Raw genomic sequence first — 22,212 nt, forward strand, 5'->3', positions numbered from 1 at the left:
TGACCAAGTAACAGAGGGCCTTCATCTCTGGGCAATATTCAGGAAGCCTGTTGTTTTCTTTGTTCTCTGATGTTTTTGAGCTTGTCTGGGTTTTAAGCACTGGGTATCCTAGGCCACGGGTTTTAGCAGGAAAGTCTTTACATGCAAATTAAATAACCTTTTTTTTTAAATTGAAGTAGAGTTGATTTACAGTGTTGCGTTAGTTTCCAGTATACAGCAAAGTGATTGTTATATATATTCTTTTTCAGATTCTTTTCCATTATAGGTTATTATAAGATGTTGAATATGGTTCCCTGTGCTATACAGGTCCTTGTTGTCTATCTATCTTATATAGTAAATAAACTTTTAATTAATAGAATCTTACAGAAATCATAGCTTGCATGGACTGCATGTAAGAGGAAAACTAAATTTACTTTTAAAAACCTTAATTCTTTATATAATTTTGGCTTTTTAAAAAATACCTTGAAAATAAAAGCAAAGGTAGCAAGTACTTTAAGGGTAAGACACCACCTTACCCATCCTTGATAATTTCCAAAAGGAGGAGCATAATAGATGTTTGATCAATGCCTGCCAAATTAAATTACTTTAAAAGTTTCATAAAGAAGATACACACTAAATCAGAATAAGAGTTTACATAGCATTATTATAAAAGCTCCAACCCCAAATAAAATCAATAATGGTGTTAAGAGAAAGTGAAACTCTCTTCTAATGAACTTGATGAGATATCAGTTCTGTGCCTCACGGAAATTTGGGGCTAGAATTAATTCTTAATTCATGCCTATTCCTACTTCAACCTTGCTGATCATCAGAGATATATAATCAACAACTGGCATTCCAATTAGTTAAACTCAATGCATTCTTTTAAACTCTAAAAGTATCTCTATAGCGTGAAAACAAACAAGCAAAAAAATATATATATATACATATATAAAGTTGTTGCAACCAATAGACTTAGGGATAATTGCTAGGAGTAAGTGAATATCTTGTCACGACCAATAAATTTAGGGATACTTGCTAGAAGTAAATGTCTACCTTGTCAATCTACCATTGTTTGCCACAGTTCTTTCTTTCCTTAATTGAATCATGTCTAACGCAGAACTGATAAGTAGTAATTGATTTAATTCTCTGAGTAACATGCATCTTCTGTATCCTTATATACAGTTTTGGCCCAATATATTCACTGCACTTTTTATTGAGTAACATGGAAATGAATGCTGAGTTGGCAGCCCAATAATAAATGGCCCTCATGTTATCTGAGTTGCTCTCTTGCATTGACAAAAATGGTGATAAATTGGGTTGTAATTGAGAAAGAAAAGGAAGACGATTACTCCTGATGCTGAGATGCATTTATCCCCTGCCCCAGCCCTTGCTGAACACGCGTGCTCCTCCATCAGCCTGCAAGATCAGCCCTGAAACAGAAAGCAGCCCAGGGTACCGCCCCGTCTGGCACACAGGCTCATACCCCTGCAGCCACAAGCTTGACCACGTGAGTGGCTTCCATGGGATGGGGGTAGGGGGTGGAGGAGAGCACTTTACCTTCCTGCACACAGACGGGTTTATCACTTGGGATCCAGCCTAGGGTTCCGTTCAGATGTTTCATACACAGTCTCTTTGTAGAGCCCTTCAGCTTGAATCCATCTTGGCAGTGAAATCGGGTGACGGAGCTTTCAAAGAAAACCCCTCCGCTGGGCGTCCTGAAGCCATTCTCAGGGACGCCTGGGTCAGCACACACCTGAAGGTCATCGAACCCTACATGGACAGAGAGAAGAAAAGGTGCCTCTGAATATATTCTTCGGATGCTGAAGGTTTCCCATGATAAATGGCAGACACTGTATTCTTTCCGATGCTATGGGCCACCCAACTCCACCAATAAAAAAGCCAAGAAAATAAACACTCTAGTGTTTATTTCACACTGCTCTTTGCTCTTTGCTTAGAAAAGCGCTCATTAGTAATTTCAGTTCCACGGCAAGTTAGCCCTTCAAAGAGTTTCTAGGAGTAGCAGATGAGGAAAAGTAAACAACAAAAGGAATACAAAATGGTAATGTCGAGACTGAAGTACAAAATGCAGAAGGGAGCGGAGGAGGGAGAGGTAGTCAGGAAAGGGGGAGATGGAATCCGAGCCTGGCTTTGAAGGACGGGTAAGACTTCAAGGACAGAACCAACTTCGTGAAGGGGGACACAGGGGAATGGCTTGCGCAATGGCCGGGCTGGGAGACCGCGGGCGTGTCTGCAGAGCAAGCAGGTGGCTGAGAGCGATACAGGGTTTGCAGAAGAGGCAGGTTGGCGATGCCCACCCTCCCCTGCCCCCTGCCCTCGCCCCCATCAGCCAGGCCTGGTCTACATATCTCCTCCTCCGGGAGGCCTTCCTTAACCCCACTCTCCCTGTCCCCCCAGCCCCCCCCAATTCGTTCCACCACTGTAACGTGAACACCGCCCTGTACTGAATCATTTGGAGAATGATCGCCTCTCATTCTGGGTTATGAGCCCCTCGAGGACAGGTTTTGAGACTTCTTCACTCTTGTGAAACCTATCACAGCTCCGCCTAGAAAGTGCTCCATAAATGTTTGATGAGTGAATAAACAGAGTTGGAAAAGGGAGAGGGAGACATACTGGGGTGACCCTAGAAAGCCAGGCTGAGCGAGGAGGCCAGTGTGGGGCCATGGAGCTGGGCAGTGGGGACGAGGAGGCCGACAGGACAGCAGCCTGAGGGACTAAGTGGAGGAGAAAGGGCCCAGGGTGTGGCTAGGAGACCCAGACAATGGTGCAATCAGACGTGGTGGGCCTGAGAGCACAGGAAAGTGCTGGAAGCAGCAGGGAGGGCCCCAGAGTGGGAGACATCCCGGTTCCAGGTGCCCCTTGTCAACTGACTGGATGTCGGGGTGGGGGAGACAGCCAGACGGCTGGGACGAAGGCCCGACTCTGGCCTCAATGAGGAGGAGAGGGCTGGGGTCACGGCCCGCACTGAGAGCTTCGGGCAAAGACATGACTGGGACCAGATTTGCATTTTTGAACGATCTTTTGTGTAGCCACACGGAGCTCATGGATGTCACGAGCTCATTGGGGGACCCCAAGGATAAGGAATGGGTCGTCTATGTGCACAGTGCTCCAACGTACCCGCCAAGGAAAGCAATGTAGGTGACAGAGAGCCCCAAACTTCTGCGCACTACGAAGGCCTTCTACTCCATTTTCTGACAAAATCAACCAACAAATCCTTCCTGAGAAGGTACCCAGAATAACTATGCATGATTCCTTCCAGATGCGGGTTGGTGTGCCCGTCCAACCCCGCCCCCAGCGCAGCTGCTGGTGCCAGGTCAAGACGTGGCAGAGGGACAGGAATAGCCTGGGCCGTCTTAGAAAATCTCAGCCCAGACCGACAGGCAGTATCACCAGGGCTCTTGGAGGACTTACGTGGTTTCCAGGCGATGCCCAGATGTCAGACTCATGAGACATCTGATCCTCTGTAACACACTGGGCTTGCAAAACGTCCTCAGCTGGTAGGTGACTCCCTGACCCCAACTTCCATGGGCTCATGAAGGGCTCACTTGCTGTCCTCCCCAACTGACCTCAAGACCCTGGACATTCTGCCAGCACCGCTGTGCTGAAAGCCACAAGACACAGCACAGTAGGCACCGCGGCAGCACCGGGTCCAGCAGTCATAACGTGCTCTCTCTGCCGAGGGCATGCGGCAGTGGACCAAGTGAAAAGTCAAGGAGGAAAGCAGGGAAGTGGAGAGCGTCCACATCTGACTCTACTACATCTTTAAGTGGGAGCAGGTCTGATACTTTATCAAACAGAAGACGCTTTGACAAAGGACACCATCTAGCCTCTCAGCCCCCCTGACACGCAGCCGCAGCTCTGCCCCGCTGTGAGCACCCTGACAGTGGAGGCTGTTTTCCAGCCCCTTGGAGGGTGATTAATACCCATCTGGGGGTGGGCAATAAAGTACTAGCAGGATGGCTTCATGTCTTCGTTTCAAAGGAAAGCACTGTAAATTGTCAAGTGCTTCCTAAGTGATGAAGGTCAATGATTTCCTTCTGAGTCTGGCCATCTCAGGGTGGGTCCTTTAAACGTATACCCATTATGGTATTGAGGGGGCAACTAGCAGCAACGGAATTCGTGATTCCATGCCAGCCCAGAAAGCCCAGAAGCATAAACATACAGAAACATGAATGGTCTGGACGCTTTCTGGCAGTCTGTGAGTGAAAGTCACTCTGACACACACGCCGTAAGTCAAACAGAGGCCGTGTCAGTTACTGGGCGGCCACAGAAGGGCAAGCCGAGGGTAAGAGGAGGGGACAGCCCTCTGGAAGGTCTGGGGCTGACTGCTCACAGCTAGGCAGACACCCGCCAGCCAGAGGGAGGAAGGGCACTGGGGGGGTGCAGGTCACAAGGCATGGAGGTGGGAAGCCGCTGAGCACATTTCAGGGAAGAGGTCGTTCTGCCAGGCTGGGGGCAGGGTGACCGCCATAGGTGGAGCCCTGGGGTGGAGGGTGGCGAAGGGAGGGCAGGAGACGGCGACAGCAGATCCCGAAGGCTGAATGTGTTCGCTAAGGGTCTGGACTTAATGAGGAGGTATGGGGTAGGGGCATGCCATGTACTGAGAGCTTCGAACAAAGACACGACTGGGATCAGATTCGTTTTGTTGAATGATCTTTCCTGTACTCGCAAGGGGGACGGACTCATCTAGACCAAGCAGGAGGCAGGAAGCTCAGCGGAAGTGTCTCCAGGCCACCAGCTGCACCGAAGGAGCAGCGGGGCAGCTTTGTAAAAGGACGTTCACGGATCCAGGCTCTCTCTGGCTGGGCTGGGACCCAGAAGTCTTGAGTTTTAGAAAGTTCTCTCAATGACTCTTAGGCAGCTAGGCCCGCACCTGCCCAAGGGAGGACCGGCATCTGAGAACTGTGGGACCTCAGGGCTCGTGCCAGAACTGGGTGGGAAACGAGGAGTCAGAACCAAGGCGGGCGCAATGGAACAGAAATAGGGCCACATGAGACACTAAGGACACAGAATCACAAAACCTGTGACCAACTGGATGGAGGACGGGGTTAGGGGAATGAATTAAAAGAGAGGCATCTAGGATAACGCCCACGTTCTGATGTCGACGACGGCATAGACAGCGGGGCCGTGCACTCAGACTGAAAGGACAAGGTGAAGACAGCAATGATATGTCTGGTGGGGGGCCGGGCAGTTTGAGTTCTTGGTGGAGGGGGGACACCCAGGCAGAGATGTCTAGTGATGAGCTGGAGGCCGAGTCTGAAGCTCCATGGTGCCCTGGGCTGGTGCGGGCATGGGCGGGTGCACCGTCCCGGGAACGAGCACAGCGTGAGCGGAGAGACAGCCAAGGCACCCACAAAGGACACTGGGAACACAGGGCCGCGGAGAAGGAAGACCTGACTGTGTCATGGGAGCAAGGGAAAGGGGTTCAGGAAGGAAGGAGCGGGCGGCAGTGTCAGCTAAGATCCACTAGGCCAAGTCTGAGAAGCACCCAGTGGCTGGGGGCGGGGAGCGATGGGACCAGTGCCCAGGCAGCTTCAGGGACAAGGAAGAACTATCCCTGGGGGAGGACGCCTGCCTGCTGACGTTTAGCGGGGGGCAGTGAGAGTAAGCATGGGCTTCTCTTTCCAGATGCTTAGTGTGAACAAAAGAACACAGGTTGGGAGTTATCCCTGGATTAGGGTCAAGGGAGGGGTTTGATTGTTGTAATAAAATTACAAGATGAAGGAGATTTGAATATGTCTCTACACAGCAGGGAGAAACAAAGATTGCAGATGACGGGGAGCAAAGGGGAGGCAAGAGGGGTAAGTTCCCTGCACCTGGATGTGGGCAGGGAGGGGACCAAACCCTGGAGGAGGGATTGCCCTCCACTGGGGCAGGAAGGGGAGTTACGCCAGAACCTCCATGAGGGAAGCATGTGCCCCATAACGTGCTCATCCTCCAGGACTCAGCTTAAACAGCGCCTCCCCCTGGGAGCCTTCTTCCTCCCTTCAGGCACCTGGGCTGACCTCTCTCAGCCAGCCCCTCACCCTGTCATTGCTGGTCTGCTTAGCTGTCTCTCCCACTGGGCTGTGAACTCCTGGAGGGGGAGATGGGGTCCTATACTTCACTTCCTCCTATAGTGAGTGTGAGCATTCCACAAGTGCTGCTAGTGAAGGATTGGTGGGTGGATAGATGGATGGATAGATGGGTGATGGATAGAGGATAGGTGGGTGGATAGAAAATAGGTGGGTAGATAGATGGATGGGTGGACAGGAGATGAATGGATGGATGGATGGATAGATGATGAGGATAGGTGGGTGGATGGCTGGATGGCTGGATGGATGAATAGAAGATGAATGGATGGAGGGTGGGTGGGTGGATGGATGGAGGGTGGGTGGATGGATGGAGGGTGGATGGATGGATGGAGGGTGGATGGATGGATGGAGTCACATGCTCTGCTGCACTCATCAGGCAAAGATCCCCACCCCATCCCACCAAACAGTCACACCTATCACTCTGATAGTCCCAGAAGCTTATGTATTCCATAGACAAGGGAGGTGTGTCTTCTCTCCCCCAGCACAGACACACTCTCTCCTAACACCCTCTCACCTTCCTCTCATCTCCCAGCCTAAGTAGACTGCATTCCTTAGATTTTTATACCCTTCCTCCAATCCACATCCTCAGACACCTCAGCCTTCCTCCTCCGTCTCCACTGTAGGGCCCAAGGTAGGTTTACGCAAAGGATTTGCCTGAGACATCTGTGCCTCCCCCACCACCACACACACACTTTGGGCTGGTCACCCCCTGCTCACAAATGAGCCATGCGGACTGCTAAGTCCTAGGCACTGACCCCTCGACTTGTCCCACCACCCTACCACCGTGCCCCGGGCCACAGAGCTGTTCTCTCTCAGAGAAGGACAGATCATTCAAGTGAGAGCTGAAGATGCAGCCCCGAATCCACCAGAAAAACGACTCCTGCTCTAATAAATAAATGATGAGAGCGTCGTGGAAATGATGACGGGAGAGCAGCAGAATTTCCCAATGAATCTGACTCGGTACTCTTTCTTTCTTTATTCCTTCCTTTTAAAAAGAGCATTTCCATCCACTTTCTCTGCTTCCATGTCACCACTGCTAGCCTCCGGCTCTGTTCCCATGCCTGGGACAGCGCTGATGATCAGGGTGCTGTGGGCCGTGGGATCCAGCCCTCGGCATGGAAGAGGGAAATAAGAACAAGTGGTAAAAAGAGAGCAATCAGAAAATGGGATGGTATAAGAAGGAAATATGCTTCATTTTGGACAACTAATCCCATGGAGCAAGATAGTAATTTTCTAGGACTTGCCACGTCTTCAGACTCCACTTTTCAAATCACCCCTGAGCGGATCAGTTCCCAGCCCAGGTCATTCTTCTGTAGAGCTGTTCTCTTAATGCCTTTCTGAAATGTTGACGATCAGCCCCATCAGATCACACATCCATTGGGGGGGGGGGGGCTGCTTTAGGGATTAGGGAAGAGGAGTGGAAAATAACCACTCAAATCATCTTATCCCAGGAACCATACTCCTAAGGTCCCCATCACTTTCACCCCATTCTTCAAATTCTATGTATGCTTTGGAGCTAAGTAGCCACAGCATGGAGAAAAAAGTTCACAGCATGACTTCCAATATGTTTCTTTGTGGGGGAGTGGGAGGAAAAGGGAATATTCCATTTTCATACGTGCCTGGAAGCAGCATCCCCTAGCAGTTGCTTCTAAATTCAATTCAGAGTGCAACACCTATCTACAAGAGACTGTCTTTGTGATGGTTCATTTTATATGTCCACTTGACTAGGCCAGGGGATGCCCAGATAGTTCATCAAACATTTATTCTGGCTGTGTCTCTGAGGGTGTTTCTGGATGAGACTGGCTTTGAGTGGGTAGACTGAGTAAAGCAGATTGCCCTCCCTTACGTGGGTGGGCCTCACCCAATCAGTTGATGGTCTGAAGATAAAAGGGAGAGTAGAAAGAATTCTTGCTCTCTCCTGACTGTCTTCAAGCTGGCGCATCAATCTTCTCCTGCCATCAGACTCAGACTGAGACTGGAACTTACACCATGGGCTCTCCCGGTTCTCAGGCCTGCGGATTCAGACCGGAACTTACACCCTCGGCTCTCCTGAGTCTCCAGGTTGCCAACTGCAGATCTTGGACTTCCCAGCCTCTATAACTGCATTAGCCAAGTCCTTATAGTGCATGCATGGGATCTATCTCCTATGGGCTCTGTTTTCTCTGGAGAACCCAGACTAAGACAGTCTTCCTAAAGGTACTCGTGCACTTTACAAACAAGAGGAACACGGATGCTGACTGTCCCCACACTCCAGAGGATGATATTTCTCTCTGGACCCCTGAGTTCAGGTAAGCAGCCCATTGAGGCAGTCGGGTCACAGTGGCAGGGGCGGGGGCAGCGCCTGGGGCCTGGGGTCTGAACGGCATGCTGTAGAGTCCCGGCCTGAGGTCCCCTCCGGTGCTTTCTCAGCCTGTGTCACACTCTTGAGTCCTGGCGTCTCCATTACTGGCACTGATTTTCCTGCTTACTGTTTGTGAGCCCAGGAACAAGTCACAGGTAGGATTGTAATTTGAACTTGCTCTCGGTGGGATTGAGAGAATCCCCGTCTTCACACACAAAGAAACGCATCCGGCCTCAATCTCATTACGAAGTCTTGACACTTCTGATTCGGATACTTCTGAGTCTGCTGAAACCTACCGGACAGTTTTACTGTGAGCAACGGAAGTCTTTGAAAAGTATCGTAAAAATGAAAGAGGTGTGAAAAGCAATCTTTTGGCTTATTATAACTGAAAAGTCATATCCTAGAAAGGAAGAGTGTATCAAATGTAGCCAAATCAATTCAAACTAGGACCGGGCTTCCGTCTCCCTGTAAACTGCTATATGAGTCTTTGGGGGAAGAAACAGAATAGAGACACAGAAATTGATTTTTTATGCATTTACTTAGTGAGAAGGTCCTTCTCTTGTCGTATTTCACGTTTGTGAATGACTCGAATCTTCATGAATCCTAAACTCTGTGAGGGCAAGAATATTCGTAAATGTTTTTGAGTCCCTGTATCAGTTAAAACAGGACTGAGCCAATAGCAACGGTGAAACAGTTAATGATTCAATAGGACGTAAATCCTCGTGGTTCCCCCCAAAGCTGACACCTCCCAGCACACCGTCTCAGAATGAAGAGGCTGGGGAACCTTTATGGTCCCCCAAAACATTCAAGAATCCAGGCAGTCAGCCACCAGACAGCTATTGACCACAACAGGGATCTGAAGAGCATTTCTGGTGATGACAAATGCTCTTGAGGAGATCACGATCTAACCTCAGATATCAGTTTCATGAAACAGAATTAGTCCTGGTGAGTGGAGAGCCTATTGCCCTCGACAGCAAAAGAATAAATGGAGAAGGATGTAGTAAGCTTGAGGAAGTCCCTCTTGGCCACGTAAGGGTTTTTCCCCCATTAGATGTGAACATTCCAATTCCAGCTGCCTTGGGCTAAAATCTATCTTTTTCTCATCACCGGCAACACAGACCAAGTTTCTTTTAAACCACCTAACTAGTAAAATATTACTGGGCTTCAAAAAGCATTTATACCAGGAAGGGAATGCTTCTGCCGCATTAGAGAAAAATCTTCAGAAAAACCTATTCTTAAAGATTCTGAAAGTTTAATTATCTGGGCTTGCTGAATTACAAGCTAAAATGCATTGGGAAGGTCCTGAGGATCTGTTGATGAGGGGACCCTCTGACCGTCTCTTTACTGCCAACACACACCTCACCTTGATCTCCCCCACCGTCTCAAGAATCCCTTGCTCTTAGAACTACTTTAATTCATTTTTTAAACGAACACATGTATTGATAGCCTGCCTTATTCCAGAAACTGTGTGAGCTGGTGCTGTATCTGTAACAAGGCATCAGCAACAAAAAGAAGAAGAAGATAGAGGCAATACTACAGAAATCGTATTAGGCAAAATCTATTCAGCAAATAGATCAATTCTCTAACATCAGTATTTTCAAACACAGAGCTCCTGTGTATCAGGTCGGCTATAGGTGACCTGATAACATAGAACTACCTGATGTGCCAGAAGTTTCCGGCCACCTGGCGGCCAACTGCACTTTGGGGCTGGTCCATTCTCTGCCTGTCAGCCCATCAGAGGCTCCTGACATCCCTTCAAGGTGTTGCCACACTGGAGTTGAACATCAGTGGATGTTCCTTCTGAGCCTGAGATCCTAGAGAAGTTCTACATATTCTGGAGGTCCGTCCTGAGCCAAGGTCAGGCTCAAACAATTAGAGGATCCCCCGCACCCCGCCAGTGCTAGATAGTTTAGGGGCTGCCAAACATCTTCCAGGAAATGCTAGGAGGACTGAGTAACCCGGGCCCCAAGGCTGCTGGAATGCCTCAACTCTTATGGAGATCAAGGAGCTGGCAGGCCCCTCCCAAGTGAACCCACCAGGAGGAGGGAAGCCAGAGTGGGCCACGGAAGACCCTTGCTGGGATAAGAGGAGGCCCCAGAGTCAGAATGCGGTAGAAACAGCAAGTTAACAATTTAACACTGTGGAAATTACAATTAAAATCAATGTGAAAATGTAATTTGCTTTATAAAGATTCATTAACACATATCTCCCTAACAAGATCATTAGTCAGTGTTTCTTGACCTCCTCTGTCCCAGTCTAAATCATCTCCATGTTTGGCAAAATTTCAGCTTTTTGTTTTTAAAAAGAAAAAGAAAGAAGGGGAGAGGGCACTTACTAAAACAGAGTTGGGGAAAGGAAAATATAATCTGTGTATACACTCACTCAACAAACAGTGCTGGGCGCTGGGGGAAGGAGCTAAGGGCGCTCACTCAGCAGGTGGCATGAACTGGGACTTCCTGCAGAGCCAGCCTGCATCTAGGACCTTGAATTTTTGATCTACAAGCTGTGGCCTTGCAGTAGGTCATGAAATCAATTTTAAGGGTCACAGCCAGCACTTTTTAGAAATGAAAGAGAAAGGAGAAGTCAGAGTGCATCCTCCACGGTAAGCGTGAGTACTGTTTTGTGTGGTTTTATTAGTTCTGCTTGTGCACACATGCTGGTCTGCAATGGAAAATATATTTCTTTCAGTGGTTCACAGTCAAAAAGGTTTGAAAAACACTGCTTTAAATATACTCCACCTTGTCGTTCCACGGGATAACATACATTTACTTCAAATAACGTAGTGGGTGCTTAAGGGCTCAGGTTCTGCAGCGAGACTGTGTACTTTGAATCCTGACTCTGCCATTTTCTAGCTGTGTACTACTAGCTGTGTACCGTCTACTACTTATGATAGCAAATTTATACTAACAGGATATCACTTAAACCTAGCTTTTCGAAGAACCAACAATGTGTTGGGGGGTTCAGGATTTATCTAGGTGGGTTGAAAACTCAGTATTTTGGATTCCATTACCCAGAATCTACACTGAATACTGCATACACAGTTACAGACATAATAGAAACTTGGAATATTTGTATGGGAATCAAGTTAGGTAACATTTCCCAAGAAATAGGGAGAATGTTTTAATGTTTCAAGAAATATCCAGAGATGAATATAACATCGGCTACGTCTGAGCAAGTAAGTGTAGCAAAAATAAGTCTTAATAGCATAATTTCGACTTGATTAAAATGGATAGAGACTACAGATGTGGCAGTCATGGCAGTCCCCACTGGATGCCAGAACTGGTATTTTTCTCCTCTTGATTTAATTCGCTCTGATTACTCAATTATTCCTAAGTCCTTTCACTCAGTTTCGGCTCCAACAAAACTGAGAACAATGCTAACTCCTAATGTGATTTCACTCTAGCTTCATGATACTGCTCCCTAAAAGCATGTCCAGCAACATAATAAACTTATTCCAGATGGTGATATCATAACAGGGAAAAACAGAATAAACCTTCATCTGTTTGAAATAAACCATTCGGCAGAAAAATCTGAGGATTTCTTCCACCAGCTGGGAAGAAGAAGGGAACATGGTGGCATGGAAGGTTCACAGTTGATATAAACTTTAGGATGACCAGTTGACGAAACATCTGAAGAAGCCAAGGCTACATTGAAAAACTGACTGAGAAGCTGAAAGTGTGGCTCTTTTCGAAAGCCAATCCTTATTGAGTATAATGAGGTGACCTGTCTAGCTGGCTCTGTGACCCTGGATAAATAACGCGATCTTCTTGGGTTTTAACATCTTATCACTGAATGAGGTAATTGGATGATTTATCAGATCTCTACCACTGCCAAATTCCATGATTTCTAGTCACTTTTTGATAAAAATTGGTAGAAACTTCCCCAAGCACAAGCACTCAGACTGAAGAGGCCCAGAAGGTAATGCGTGGTTGGTTAAAAAAAAAAAAAAAATCCTAGAACACACTTTCAGAATGCTTGTGGTTATTTGTTACTTCCTAAAAATCAAATTCCCTTCACGTGAAAAGGGAACGTCGCTAATTATTAGAGAAATGCAACTCAAAACTACAATGAGGTATCACCTCATACTGGTCAGAATGGCCATCATCAAAAAATCTACAAACACTAAATGCTGGAGAGGGTGTGGAGAAAAGGGAACCCTCCTACACTGTTGGTGGGAATGTAAAATGGTGCAGCCACTATGGAAAACAGTATGGAGGTTCCTTAAAAAAACTAAAAATAGAGCTACCATATAATCCAGCAATCCCACTCCTGGGCATATATCCGGAGAAAACTATAGTTCGAAAAGATACATATGCACCCCAATGTTCATAGCAGCGCGATTTACGATAGCCAAGGCGTGGAGGTAAGCTAAATGTCCATTCACAGGTGAATGGATAAAGAAGACGTGGTTTATATATATACACAATGGAATAGTACTCGGCCATAAAAAAGAATGAAATAATGCCATTTGCAGCAACATGGACGGACCTAGAGATTAAGTTGCCTTCTGCCCTCCAAGTAGGAAGAAGCCTGGATTAGAAATCCGGACCCCGTGTTCTAATCTCTCACTTAGGGATTCACTGTGTGAGTCTGCACAGTCATTTAAACTTTCTGTCACAAATTTCTCAGCTAGAAAATGAGGGGGAAATTATTTAGGTGACTTCTAAGATTGCTTAGACCTAGAGACTAAGTAAAGGAAGTCAGACAGAGAAAGACAAATATCATATGGTATCACTTATATGTAGAACCTAAAATATGATACAAATGAACTTATTTACAAAACAGAAACAGACTCACAGACTTAGAAAACAGACTTAAGGTTACCAAAGGAGAAATGGTAGGGGAGGGATGAATTAGGAGTGTGGGATTAGCAGATACAGACTACTATATATAAAATAGATAAACAACAAGGTCCTACTATATAGCACAGGGAACTATATTCAATATCTTGTAATAGCCTATAATGGAAAAGCATCTGAAGAAGAATATATATGTATAACTGAATCACTTTGCTGTACACCAGAAACTAACACAACACTGTAAATCAACTATACTTCAATTAAAATTTGTTTAAATAAAGAGGTAATTAAAAATCAAATTCCCTTTCTTTTCTGTAATCAACAGCTTTAGAGCAATTTGAAAACTGTTTTCCACATGGAGAGAACTTTACAGTTTACAAAGTGTTTTACATACACAATCTCATTTCACCCACACGCCAACCCTGTGAGATCAAGATAACAGTCTGATAGGATTCACTTTCCCAGCCACTGTATAAAAATCCAACTGTTAACAGTACTAACTTTTCTAACAGTACCCACAATCTTTTCAAAAACACTGTATATTCCCTCCCTTGAATGGTTCAGTCACCAACTAGAGTCCAGATCGTGAGGTTTCTAACCTTTATTTACATTCTCAAGTGCCACTGGGACTTTTTCATCATGTGGGGACAGCCAGGAAGAGCAAGATACAAAACAAAATAGAAGATGGAAAAGAAGCTGCTGAGTGAGGACCAGATCGTGCAAGAAGACTGTCTTCTTTTATCACCAAGACAGTCTTCAGTCCTATTAACAGGTAAACCTCGGTACATGCAAGTAACAAAGAGATTAGGGCTCTGTTTTGGGTTTTTTGTTCGTTTCTTTCTCTGTTTTTAAGATGCTCTTAGCTCAAGGAAAATCCTGTTTCCATCACCTATATTAAGTCACCATACAAAACGTGCCCATATGTTCCAGGAACCACCATTTCTGTTCTGTCCTCCTCGGATTCAGCTATCTTCGGTCAAAGCCACACTCTTCTCCTTGCTGGGATTTGTGCCAGCAGCTCCTATATCTGAATGTGTCAGGATCACGTATTTAAATGGCAAGGTATTTTATTTTATTTTTTAAATTTATTTTTTTTAACATCTTTATTGGAGTATAATTGCTCTACAATGGTGTGTTAGTTTCTGCTTTATAACAAAGTGAATCAGCCATACATATACATATATCCCCATATCTCCTCCCTCTTGCGTCTCCCTCCCACCCTCCCTATCCCACCCCTCTAGGTGGTCACAAAGCACTGAGCTGATCTCCCTGTGCTATGCGGCTGCTTCCCACTAGCTATCGATTTTACATTTGGTAGTGTATATATGTCCATGCCACTCTCTCACGTCGTCCCAGCTTACCCTTCCCTACGTCCTCAAGTCCATTCTCTACGTCTGTGTCTTTATTCCTGTCCTGGCCCTGGGTTCTTCAGAACCTTTTTTTTTTTTTTAGATTACTAAATGGCAAGGTATTTTAAATACAGTTTTATCACCTATCTCCCTTACAAGGCTATTTAAGTCAAATGGGATCTTTATAAAATTATGTTGAAAACTACAAAACAGTATGCAAGTATATATAAGCTGGAACTTTCCAGCAATACAGAAATTACAGAATGTTATTGCAGGAAGCAATCTTAGAAGTCACCTAAATAATTTCCCCCTCATTTTCTAGCTGAGAAATTTGTGACAGAAAGTTTAAATGACTGTGCAGACTCACACAATGAATCCCTAAGTGAGGGATTAGAACACAGGGTCCAGATTCCTAATCCAGGCTTCTTCCTACTTGGAGGGCAGAAGGCAAACCTCAAAGAGGGACTACACTACATTGCCCCCTGCTGGAACGGGCATCTTGCCATGAGGGCACCTTTACCTCGGACCATTACCAAAATGTACCTCCAGGAAAACGTACGGGGATCAGACTGTTAAATCTAAAGGATTTCCTCTAACTAGGAGAGCTGTGTGAATTCATTCGAACAGACTTGTAGAGTGTGTGCTTCTTCTCTGACTATAAAAAATTGGGGGAACATTGCTCTTCTGATGCATAGAGAGTTGTTTTCCTCTCCCTCTTCTAACAGACCCTCTCAGAGCACAGCAGGCTAAGACATTACCAAAACCTCCCCGCAACAGGCCAAAAGGGCTTCAAAGTGAAACTCGAAAGAGGCAACCTAGTTCGCACGTGTTCCCAGCCGTCTCACAGCCCACCACGTGGAGATCAGCCTCCTTCTTCCGAAAGGCTGCCGAGTATTCCATTTATGCCTTTCACGGTGCTGTCTACCTACTCGTGATCAGTTACTTTTGTCACAGAAGAAAGCTTAGGCTGGAGGAAGCAGGAAGGGGCCAGGGTCGGGGAGACAGAGGCTCTGGAGGGCTTCTCCAGGGATAGGAGGGGATCAGGGGCTGCACAGGTGCTACGCCAGGGCCAAGAGCGCTGGTACCTGGGGTCTTGCTCAGCTTTGAGGGGCGCTTTGGGGGCAGCCTGAGCCCTCCCAGAGGAGCAGGACCGGAGACCCTGGCTGGAGGAACCCGGGCAGCTGAGAAAGGGATGGCAACACAGCAGCGGTCAAGTGCTCTCCTTGGCTGGCACCGCAGAAGCCCAGGACTCTTGTGGGATGCAACGGATGCGGACGTGGAGAAGGAGCCTCCCATGTCCCCCACGAGCTACCCACACGCGCGCACACAGAGACTGAACTTCTCATCACCCAGGCAGTTAGGGGCTCAAAGCAAACTACATTTGCTCTAGAGAAATACAGGAATTTGTGCCACTTCCTCCCTCTTGGTTTCCACGCGAAGCCTCGCTCCTGGGGTGTAAGTTTGGTTCGAACAGGGAGAAGCCACCCAGGTCGCAGCTATCCCAGAATGCACGGGGCCTGGGTGAAAGTCATCCCTGGGGATAAGATGTGCTCCACCAAAAGGACTAGTCTTTTGGGATAACCCCCTGACATGTCTTTGATGGGCAGAGTATTCTGACCTTACTGTATCATTCACAAAGCACAGCTAATCTGGTTTCCCCACGTGACCTATGGTGCTTTACAAAGCGTCACATCACTCAGCATTCTGTGGTTGAGTTGTAACATCCGGTGTGCCCATGAACTCCGGCACCAGGGCTTGCCTGGGATGACTGGGTGGCCTCACTTGTGGCCCACTGGTGACGAGTTAGAGATGGACCTTCAGCTTGAAAAGGCTGCACATCTTATCTTTTACTGGGTCCTGTGGTCCTGCAAAGGCATCCCTCTCCTTAGGCTAGACAGGCACTGGCACAGTGCCTTTAACCAGGCAGAGAGGGCAGTGAATCCGGATGGTGCCCTGGTGTCAGAGCCTACCTCTGTCGTGATGCCTAATGCCACGATGTTTTCTTGAGCACAGCAGTGGTGCTATGGCCTTGGGCTGCAGCAAGAATGTGCACTCCCTGTATTCTTCGACTGGGGACCCTTGTATAAAATTCACAGCATCCCAGTTTGCAAACATGTTGGTCATATAGCATTTTCTCAGGAGCACCTGTACATTCGGCACCTGGACCATAATAATTGCTAGTATCTGTTCATACGACAAAACACTCTGAACCCATTAAAATTACATTGTGAGGACGTGCTGATCATTCAATGTTAATGATTATGGGACAATTCCCCACATGTAGTTAATGAAAAAAAACAAAACACCAAAAAGTGTATACTGCACGAACATTTTTTTTAACTATACAAAAAGGATGCATTTGCGCAGAAAAAAAAAAATGAAATGTTCCAAAATATTAACTGTTACTTGGGATTGAAGGCTGATGGGTGATCTTTATATTCTTTTTTATACATTTCTCTACTTTCCAAATTCTCTGCAATGAATATTTATCATCAAGAAACAAATGTTATTTTTTAAAAGTGAACACTAATGGCAAGGGTGGGTTAAATTTGAGGTGGGTGAGAGCTGGCCCATGGGGCTCTCCACAGACACACACAGTCTCAAAGATTCAAGACAGAACAAAGCTGTGACATTCTAGAGGAACGCGGTACTGACGACTAGCTCTGCCTTGGTGGGTATGAATTCCACAGAGGCTCCTGCAAATAACAGAATGTCCCTTTAGTGGTCCCCCTAAATCATCTCCCTGCCCAAGGAGCGGCATTAACTCTGAGTGCCCAAGGCTCTGAAGGTCTGCGGTGAACGTCTAAGGGCTGTTAACATCTAGAATTGTGCTGGCGTGGTTTATAGCTCTGCTCCCCAAGAGGGGTGCCTGCACCCTGAAAATAAATGGTGCTCACCCTGGGCAGGCACCAGGAGACTAGGAGAGAGGCAGAACAGATGGATGCCGAGGATATAACAGGATAACACAGCCGTCTGGTCAGGACTGAAAATGAACCGCTACATCCTGTCTGAAATTACTTAATTTCTGAAACACTGTATTATAAATATGCTGTCAATGGAGCTAGTGGGTTTGTGAGGAAAGGAGGTGAATCAGAAATGGTTTGACAAAATACCACGGGCTCCCCAAACAAATATCCTTCCCTCTGATCTTAGCCTACACGCTACCTGGAGGATAGAGGGAAACGCTACCAATGACGTAAGACATTCTCCAGGCAGCCTGGGGCTACTGACGAGCAGCTTTGCTTCGAAAAAAAATCATAGTTACTAAAGGGTATCGAAACGTTGGCCCTTTTTTATCTGCAGACTTCTACCCTAATTTATGGTTTTAAATGTCATGTTACAGTCTTACAGTTGTGAAGGAGGTAGAGGGTGTCTGTGAGCAGTTGAATAGAGGAATAAATGCATAACATGAATGCAAAGAAAAATGCAATTAGATAACTTTTTTATTTAGCAATAGGTTTGGGTTTTTTGTGATTATTTATTTTTCTTGCAAAATTTATAAAATCCCAAACTTCTATAACATAGAAGCAAGTAAATCGTCCTTTCTTGAGTGTCCACATGCAGCCTATACCATCATTATTGGCCAAAAAACAAAACAAAATAGAAAAATCTGCACTTAGGGAAAGCTGAGGCTTGCTCGCTATCTCTGCTGCTTCTTATGGCTGGAAGAACAGCAGAGAACTTTGTGCTCTAGGATTTGTCTGTTTGCTAATTTTCTCTACGCGCAATTCATTTTCTAATTTCATCTCTTCACTATTATTTCAGCGAGAAGCCGCAGGTATTGCCTCCACCTGTGAGGTATTATTAATTAGTAGCTAACAAGGGTGAGCAGGAATCATGTACTCCATTTGGTTCATGAGAGGTGGTGCTCAAAATCTTTTATACCAGCCAATCTGAAAAAAACACAAAAATCTGATTCTGGGTGCATTTAAGGATTCTTGGATTGTGCAGACCCAGACACACATACCTTGAGCAACCATGTAGATGAGATTGTCATAATTTCAAAGTTGGGACAGGAAGAAAATGAACCAGCTGCTATTTAATTTTTATGGTGCCTACAATTTGTCTCATTAGCTGGCAAATAGGATAGGCTGGGAACTAAAGCTGCTCTGGCCTCAACTCTGCACGAGAGAAAAAAAGGGATGCAGAGCACTCGCTCACTCTGATGGGGAGAGGAGCCGGTAAATCACAGCTGCTAGGCTGGCTCCGTCACTGCAGTGACCCATGACCTTCAGCAAATTACAGAAGATTCCAGACCTTCCTTCCCTTATCTAAAAAAGAGGGTCTTGGAATGACCCTGTCCACATCTCAGAGCTGCGGGGCACCTGGAGAGGTAAGGATCCCTGAGTGCTTTGAAAACTCTGGAAGGCTATTCGAATGCGATTTGGAAATGACCTGATGGGTAACCTGAAGCCCAAGGGTGGCAGATTTGACCTGAATCATGGAGGTGCAGCCCAGAGGCTGGCTTCCCTTATTCAGAGACTCAAGGAAAATCCCTACATGTTTCTCTTTCTCTGTTCATGGTTGTTACCCCCTTGGCCAGTGAGGCAGTTGGAGAAAGGGAGGATGAAAGTCAGTAGGTTTCCTAGGTCATTTCCGACTTAGAAACAGGGTGATGCTACCTGGTGACAAGTCACGGTAGCCTGCTGATAGAAGTCTGTAGACCATGTGGACCCAGTGGAGCTGGGGAAGGTGATGTCAAGCTCGACTTTCCGACCTCTGGGGAGGAGTGGGGTGTCGGAGATTGAGTTCAGCCATGTGGCCAATGATTGAATCACTCACGCCTATGGTAATGAAACCCCAGTACAGACACCAGAGCTCAGGTGAGCATCCCTGGCTGGTGATTTACATTGACATAGGAGAGTGATGTGTCCTGAGGACAAGGGCACTTTGTTTGGGGACCCTCCCAGACCTCAACCCGCATCTATTTTTTTGACTGGTCCTCATTTGATTCCTTTATAATACAACTATAATCATAAGTATAGCACTTTCCTCAGTTCTGTGAGTCACTCTAGTGAATTATCAAACCTGAGGGAGCAGAAACCCCCAAATTTGCAGCCAGTAGGTGGCCTGGGAACCCCCAGAGCTTGTGGCTTTTGTCTGAAGTGGGGGCAGTCTTACTGGGGACCCTACCCTTAACTTACGGGGTCTGTGCTGAGTCCGGTAGTTGGTGTCCGGATTGCACTGCAGGCCTTTAGGGTCCAAGGTGGCAGGAAGGCAGTGAAAGATGGGATGCGTGACGTTGATCTGGATTTCAGTCAGCAAACCCGGGGCTGGATTCTCGCTTTATCGTCAACTTAGCTTTGTGACTTTATTCAGGTTACTAAACCTGTTAATTTCCCCCAGGCTTAGTGTGCTGACTGGTTGGTAAAATGGTGGAGATAATACCTGCCACGTGGAGTTACAAGGACTGAACGAAATGTCACACCAAGTCCTGAACATTCCAGGAGTGGAGGTTTGATCTGAGCAGAGCCGTGGGGTAAAGCCCAGAGGCGGGTGAAACAGCAACTCAGTCAGGTCCTGAGCCTCAGGGTGGGAGGCTGGGGGCACGATGTTGCCATGGCCTGCAGGTCAGGGGCAGGAAATGAGTGGGGCAGATAGGTTTTGAGAGTAGAAAGATGATCCAGAAATGCTCTGAAAACCTCCTCCTTTGAGCAGAGTGTCTGACAAGTGATCCCCACTGAGAACGCTCTCTCCTAGAACAGGGGCTGTTCCAGGTTCAGCCTTGAAGGAAAAGGAGAAGCTGAGGGATTGGGGCTCTGGGTCGCCCCCCCCCCCCACTTTTCATGTTTCCTATATGAGGGCTACAGGTAAAAAAAAAAATCATCTGAAAAACGTTTCTGCCACTATTTTAAAAAAGAGTTTGTTTTAGAGAATAACTCTGATTGCTAGGATGGCTCCTCCCCAGTACCTTATCCTGAGTTTCTAGACTCAGACAACAAAATTAAAGTGACCAACCTTTGGGAGGGAGAGACTGCTGATTAGAAGTTCCGATTGCAAGGAAGGGGATGCTAGATTGACACAGCCTGTCTTAAAAGCCTGTACTTACAATATCAAGTTTTCAAAAAAATCAAAGAAAAAACAGGGCTGATTTCGTAGCAAGACTCTAGAAGAAAAGGTGACTCAAAAGTGTTGAGACGCTCTTCTTTCTTCAGCCTCAAGGAAAGTGGCTTCAGATGTTAAGATCTGGGGAGCTCTCTGGTGGCCTAGGGGTTAGGATTCTGGGCTTTCACTGCTGGGGCCCGGGTTCAGTCCCTGGTCAGGGAACTGAGATCCTGCAAGCCACGCAGCGCAGCATGGTGCGGCACGGCCAAAAAAAAAAAAAAAAAAAAAAAAAAAAATGTTAAGACCTGCATACAAAGGCTGGACGAAGGGCACCAAGGTAACCACGGACGCATGTAAAGCTGTGGCGTGGGCTTGCAAGGGGAGTGACAGGAAAGTATGGTGGACAGAACCTCAAACGACTTACAAAAATCTTAAGGACCAAAAACTGGTAGGGGGTTGGGACGGACAGTGACTATTTGTGTATTTACCCAGCATCCAGTAACCAGGCATGAGGTCAAGTGCTTCTGGGGAGAAATGAGGGAGACTGTCTCTCCTTTTTTACATCAGTCTGATGGGGAGGCCGAAATAGTACTGCCTTGCACCCAGTGGCTTACAGAATTCTCACTGAAAACAGCTCCTTCAGTCTTAGACCTCTCTCTCTATCCTCTTCCACATCTTCCATACCCTCAGCCAGAAGGAACCCTGCAGGAAGGGGGATGAGGGAGACACCAGGCAGTACTGGGCTCTCTCCTCGCCCTGATAACTGCCACTGGTTATCTGCCTTTTTCTTTCCCTCATCCATCCCTCATTCAAACAGACTTCTGCTAGGTCAAGTACCGGGCTCAGTGGAGCGCAGAAGTTAGGCGGGGCGGGGGTCCCCGCCACACTCTCCTTTTACAATTGAGGAAACTGAGGCTCCAGGAGGTTGAGCAACTTGCCCAAGGTCATCAAGTTAGTGGGTCCCAGGGCCAGGATCTGAATCCAGGACTGTCTAGCCCACTCTCTCTCCCGACACGACCCCACCTGGAGAGGCCGTGAACTGTAGGGGCCGGTGAGTCTAAGAAGGCAAGGGAGGGCCTCTGAGCCGGTGGTGGGGGGGCGGGGGGGGGAGGTGTGCCCCTGTGGAGGTCAGAAGGCCTGGGAGCCGGATCTCATGGGGGGCGGCCACAAACAAGGGAGTGGGCTGGCGGGGGAAGGCCTTCACGTGAAGCATCAGGGTAGTGAATCGCTCAGATCTCAACCTGGTTCTGCAAAAACTTTGCTTTGAAATTCCTCTGAGTCTTAGCCCTCAAGCAATTTGGGTACGTGGTCTTTGCCAAGAGTTCATATTCCTCCTACTCCCAGAAGGACATCATCTGTTTATTTTTCAAAACCTCAAATCCCTGTTTCTCATGAGGCCAGGAAGCCCATCTGTTCCAGGTCCGCTTCGCTGCGGCCCTGACTGCACCGGAGCGGAAGCTCTTTAACTCGCCTTCTGAATGCGGGATTAACGAGCCCAGCAACCTCTGCCCCTCACGAGGCTGACCTAACAACCTCCCCACGAAGACACCTTCCGACTCCACTGCCAGGTCAGGCACCTGCACCCGAAACACACACTGAAAATCGCA

General features: G+C 47.0%; 1 protein-coding gene across 3 annotated transcripts in view; it reads right to left on the bottom strand.

Moving 5' to 3' along the window:
* The window catches only part of SUSD4 (sushi domain containing 4), a 119,643-nt gene that overhangs the window by 52,436 nt on the left and 44,995 nt on the right, over positions 1 to 22,212 (bottom strand). For all 3 annotated transcript variants that reach the window (XM_073800689.1, XM_033851078.2, XM_033851075.2), the window contains exon 3: positions 1,537 to 1,749. In XM_073800689.1, coding sequence (XP_073656790.1) covers positions 1,537 to 1,749 — 213 coding nt within the window. The remainder of the gene's footprint in view (positions 1 to 1,536; positions 1,750 to 22,212) is intronic.

This window comes from Tursiops truncatus, chromosome 1, assembly GCF_011762595.2.
Source record: "Tursiops truncatus isolate mTurTru1 chromosome 1, mTurTru1.mat.Y, whole genome shotgun sequence".
Lineage (NCBI taxonomy): Eukaryota > Metazoa > Chordata > Mammalia > Artiodactyla > Delphinidae > Tursiops > Tursiops truncatus.